Below are 5,590 nucleotides of genomic sequence, written 5' to 3'. Positions count from 1 at the left end.
CCCCCCCCCCCCCTCCGCAGGCTCTGCTGAAGATGGACTGTCAGGGTCTCGTGGCCAGACTCGTCATGGACTTCGTCCTCCTGACCACGGCCGTGGAGCTGGCCGGGCGCTGGAGGGAGCTGGCCGAGAAGCTCGCCAAGGTTTCCCGCCAGCAGATGGACGCTTACGAGGCGCCGCATCGCGACAAGAGCGGCGTGGTGGACAGTGAGGTACGGAGATCCGTTCAGTCACTGTTCATAGAAAACAATGGGCTGTTGTGACGTGAAGGACACACACAGTAAGGCGGGTATTTACCGGAAGCTTTCTTAGTCTAAATTGTTGGTTCATTTAATGCTGTGGTGTCGATGACGTGAGGTCATAGAAGAAGAAACAGTCGACCAGGTAAGAAACCGTCTTCACTGTGAAGATGTTCAAACCGATGGAATCTGCTCGTTTTTACTAGTTTTTGTTAAAACTTCTTGAAGCTGTGTTCTGTACAAACTCTCTCTCTCTCTCTCTCTCTCTCTCTCTCTCTCTCTCTCTCTCTCTCTCTCTCTCTCTCTCTCTCCAGGCCATGTGGAAGCCGGCGTACGACTTCCTGGTCACGTGGGCCGCCCAGATCGGCGACAGCTACAGGGACGTGATCCAGGAGCTGCACATGGGCCTGGACAAGATGAAGAACCCCATCACCAAGCGCTGGAAACATCTGACCGGCACGCTCATCCTGGTCAACTGCATGGACGCCCTGCGGAGCTCCGCCTTCAGCCCCGCCGCGCAGGACGACTGCGCCATCTGAACCCGGCCTCGCGCCTCGCTCTTCGCAGATCGGCCGTCTGCTCACTCTGAACTCCACTAATGCTGTCGCACGTAGTCGTTCTGTTCCTGCGGCGCCGCCTTCAGGGGCTCATCAGCAGACTGACCCCCCCTCCCCTTCTCCCCTTCTCCCCTCCCCCCGCCCACGTCTCCGCCACACATCACAGTGCTGTACGGAGCTCGCAGTATTCACAGAGACTCTTTTAATAGTCCCTGTCTCGCATAGTTCTGTATTTTTGTATCTTGTTAAGGCACAGCGTTTTTTAAAGCAACACTTTGAACCCTTTTGGTTTCGAACTGTGGAATCGAAGACACTTTTTCCAAGAAGAGACACTTTTAGATTTCGTAACCTCGTTAGTCACGTGTCTGTTCTATTTATTTATACATCAAAGAGAGAAGTCGCTTCCTCTTCTCTTCTTCAGGTTCTCTCTCACTGTGGTCCTCCTCATTTCAGAGACGTGGATACTCTGCCGTCGGTCTCAACTTTGGTTTTTGTTGTTGTTGTTGTTGTTGTTTTTTTAGGGTCTGGAGCCGAAGAAAACAGGATCGTTAATGAATCTCGTTCACCTGCGTTTTAATCAAGCTGTCCACTAGTGCTGAAATGGTTCACTTAAATCATTTTACAGAAAATTAATCAACAACAGATTCTGAAAAATTAAAAAAAAAAAAAAAAACTCTTTTTTGTTTCACATCAGAAATTTAATCAAATTGAATCTTTGTGTTTTGGACTTTTGGTCGGACATTTCTCTAATTAAAATATTCTCGTGCAGAGTTGGCAGCTCGTTATTGACCTGAAAACAGCTGCTGACAAAACTATCTCAACTCAAGGTCCACTTACTCGCTTTTTTCTTTTGCTTTTGACCATAGCACACATTCCTAACCATCAGCTTCAGCTTGGTAATTTGGCCATGGAGGACTTCATAAGCTACAAAATCTTTTAATAGAGACTAATTTTGACAGAGACCATCTTCATGAGACAGTCCTGAACTCTTCGTCCTGTTCAGTCTGATGATTTTGTCTCTTGGATTTCACTCAGCAGTAAATGTCCCTCTGAACAGGAGCAGCGATGCTCGGCTCTGGACTGAGGAATTGCCGGCAGCTCAGGTGGAAGTCCTGTAGTGGATCGTCATCACACAGGTGACGTCAGCCATCTTGGGCTTCAGTCTGCTCTGGTTCAGTGCCATCAGAGAAAGTGTTTGCTCACGCATGTATGTAGAGCCCAATGAACTAAACATCCTTTATCTGAATCTGCATCTGGGGAAATCTGTGTAGTTCCAGCTTCAGAGAGAACCATCACATCATTGCATTTCAGTAACTACTTGTCCTCTGGCACGTCAACAAAGAACAGGTTTGAGAGCAGGTTTGTGTCGGTTAAACGAGGCTGTGACCTTTTCCTTTCAATAAAAAGCTAGCGCACATCTGAGTGGTCGATGACATTCCCATATTACGTGTCAGCGAAAGCCCCGAACTCCCGGTGATTAAACTTTGTGGTCTCGTGAGATTAATCGTCTTCACCACATTGTTCCCGATGTGCTTCTTGATGCGTAACTTTGTGTCTTTGGCACAGAAGAAAACAGGAAAGCAATCTGCACACATGGTGAAACTGACACCGAGTGTTCAAGAATGGCTTTATGCTACAATCAGCAGGTCAAATATCATTTTAATTAACTCACAGGCCTCGTAAATTAACAGTCCGACTGTTCGACGTCTCATTAATGTTGACAAGCCCCATAGACTCCCATGTTAAGAATGTCCAACTTTACAGCAAAAATAAACATGTTTACAGTCTGGTACAAAAACAGTTTTGATCAGCTGGGAGTGAGGGGCGGAGTCAGGCACTGCCAAGATGGCGATGGTGGAGCAGCTCACTCTGAGCTTCAAAAACTACGGGTGACGTCACAGAGGATACGTCCATCTTTATTTACAGTCTGTGTCCAGAACAAGCGGGTGGACTTTGAGTTGAGATTGTCATCAACTAATCTGTTGAATATTTCTTTGATTAATTCATTAAAATATTTATTTTCAGCTCTACTCTCCATGTAACGCCACTCTTTGCCGCCTCCTGCCTGTTTTTCTTTGTCATATAAAAAGTTCTTTTTTACCAAAGTTTGCCAAAACGAAAACAGCCACTGTTGTAAGGACACTGTCAAAGCTTCTGGTTAGGGTTCGTCCCTGTGCTGCATACTGTATAACCTGGTAGTAACACATCCAGTGGTGAGTTTGAAAACCTTTTTGTGACTGCATACTTTTGTGGAAAAGACTCTAAACAAATAAAATGTAAATATTTGTACATGACATTTTGCTGTTGGCTGCAGGCTGTTGTGATCATTTCAGTGTTAACACACACACACACACTCACACACACACACCGAACAGAGCATCACCGTCAGGAGGTTTCCTTATCTGAACCAGCAGCGGCGTGGCGTGTTTGGTGTGTTATCAGAGGCGTGTTTGTGGGGAAACACCTCTGAAAATACACCATCTGAGAAGGTCCGGTGGGAGGTGAAGGAGACGGAGACGTGGACGGAGAGAGTTCTGTGTTCAGACAGAGTCAGGTCAGCGCAGAGAGACAAGAGAAACGGAACGAGGGAGATAAGAGGAGAGGAGGATTGTGCAGCATATAAATCTGATGATCTCCTGCAGCCTTATCTTCACGCCGCCCTCGTCACCTCACATTACTTATGTTTCATGGATCAAACTGCTGCAGCCTCAAAAAACAGCCTAAAAGTTCATGTTTAACTTTGTCCTCATACATCAGCAGCAGAGGTCAGGAGGCAGAAATAATCATGTTCTAGTAGGAACACGACTCAACTGGATCCTCATGAAATATTATAATATAACAGAAAATAACATTTAGGACCAATGAAAAAAATCTTCACTAACTGCAGGTCAACATGTCAAGAGTTAGCATGTTATGACAACATTAACATGTCAGTATGTAGTAATGTAAAGTATGTAACATTTAGTTTATCATGCTAACATGCTAATATAATACCTAACATACTAAATTGCATACGGTCATGTTGATGTCATAACATGAGCACTGTAAGCATGTTAATATGCTAACAGTGCTCAAGTTAGCATGTTAATCTGAGCACTGTTAGCATGTAAACATGCTATTATAATATTCTTTACATACTACATAGCATACAGTCATGTTAATGTTGTCATAACATGCACACTTTTACCATGCTAACATGAGCACTGTGTGTAAACATGCTAATATAATACTTTACATTACTACGTAGCATGTCAATATGCTAACAGTGCTCATGTTAGCATGTTTACATGATCACTGTTAGCATGCTAAAATGAGCACTGTAAGCACGTGAATATGCTAATGTTTAGCATGTAAGAATTTCTGATGGCTACATCAAGACGTACTCACAGGTTTAATGTACAATGTGCAAATATAATGTTCATATTCAGTGTAGCATGTCAGCATGCTAATATCTGCTAATTAGCATTAACGTGAAAATACAGCTGAGGCTCATGGGAATGTTAGTTTTGCAGGTACAGTCCTGTGCAAAGGTTCTAGTCACTTTAGATGTTTAGATTCTTCATCATCATCATCATCATCATCATCATCATCACCAGGAACTTCAGAGACACAGCAAGTACTGACTTTGTAAGATGTAAATTGATTAAAACTATTCATGGCAAGTTTTTAAATCATCCTAACTTTTATACACACACACACACACACACACACACACACACACACACAAACCAATGAATTATAAAATAACATTTTGACTAGTGGCTAAATGTGGCTACTAGCCTGAAAGATAACAGGTGAGGTGATTGGATAACAATTTATCATTTACAAGCAGTCAGGTTAAATTGGATCCACCTGGATTCAGACCACAGCCACGCCGCCAGCTTGTCTAATAAACGTGTCCCATTAGCTCCATTTATTATGTTCACTGCAACTACACCTGCCTGGAGAGATGCTGTCACCATATGGAACAACAGTCTGAAACGTGAGGCCGTGTCGCCCGACGGTAGGAAACTTGTTGGAGCTGGATGTCTCTTTCGATGTCTCGCTGGGATGGAGAGATTTGGTCGTTGGGACTGCAGTGACACCAGATCTTAATTTGAGTCAGAATGAAAGGGTTTGGAGAGGGCGGGGGGGGGGAGAGACCTGCTTCTTTACTCTGGTAATTGGGAGGATTTCTGCATTAAAAATAAAAAACTGTCTGGAACTCAGAGGCTCTTTTTCTCTCTTCCCATCCCTCTCTGTCCTTTTTTCTGCCTCTCGCTCTCTGTGCCGTTAAAGCAAGCAAACCTTAATTAAATACACAGATTAATGGAGGAGAAAAAAGAGCCAAAAGGAGTGGAATTAATTACAGCAGAGTATGGGCTGACATGCTTCAAATCCCAGCCTGCAGTGCTGGTAATGAGCTCCCCCAGGGTGACGGGGCTCACAGAGCAGCACACTGCGCTGTACTCTGCTTCAAAATCCAGGGATAATCTGCACAAAGACGGGACTCAGGGGCCGCTCATTCAACATGTTGACTCTTCATTGTCATGTTCAACATGTCCAGGCTGTTAGCTCCCTGAGATTTGGGTTTTAACTGTACGCTTTAATGGCTTAAGGCTTCAGTTTCTAAAGGAAAGAAAAAAGAAAGGGTCTTGAATATTTTACTTGCAGATGATGCTGTATCATGTTTGAGTGGATTATTGTTTAAGTCCCATAAATACCTGCAGCAGGTACAGATCAGGAGGAAAGATTTAAATGAATGATCTCCATGTTTTTTGTTCTGAATCACAACAGATGCAGAAAACGTTCATTGTT

At 44.0% G+C, this 5,590-nt stretch overlaps 1 protein-coding gene across 1 annotated transcript in view; it reads left to right on the top strand.

Annotated features, from left to right (window-relative positions):
- The window catches only part of LOC111657074 (SH3 domain-binding protein 4), a 38,838-nt gene extending 35,751 nt beyond the window's left edge, over positions 1-3,087 (top strand). Inside the window, exons 4-5 of the mRNA XM_023409050.2 lie at positions 21-209; positions 551-3,087. Coding sequence (XP_023264818.1) covers positions 21-209; positions 551-775 — 414 coding nt within the window. The 3' untranslated portion in view covers positions 776-3,087. The remainder of the gene's footprint in view (positions 1-20; positions 210-550) is intronic.
- Positions 3,088-5,590: the final 2,503 nt, after the last annotated feature.

The sequence above is a fragment of the Seriola lalandi genome, unplaced genomic scaffold, assembly GCF_002814215.2.
Source record: "Seriola lalandi dorsalis isolate HSWRI2012SDOR001 ecotype SW California unplaced genomic scaffold, Sedor1 jcf7180002054382, whole genome shotgun sequence".
Classification (NCBI taxonomy): domain Eukaryota; kingdom Metazoa; phylum Chordata; class Actinopteri; order Carangiformes; family Carangidae; genus Seriola; species Seriola lalandi.
Note: the sequence above shows the minus strand (reverse complement) of the source record. Positions and strands in the feature narration are given on the sequence as shown.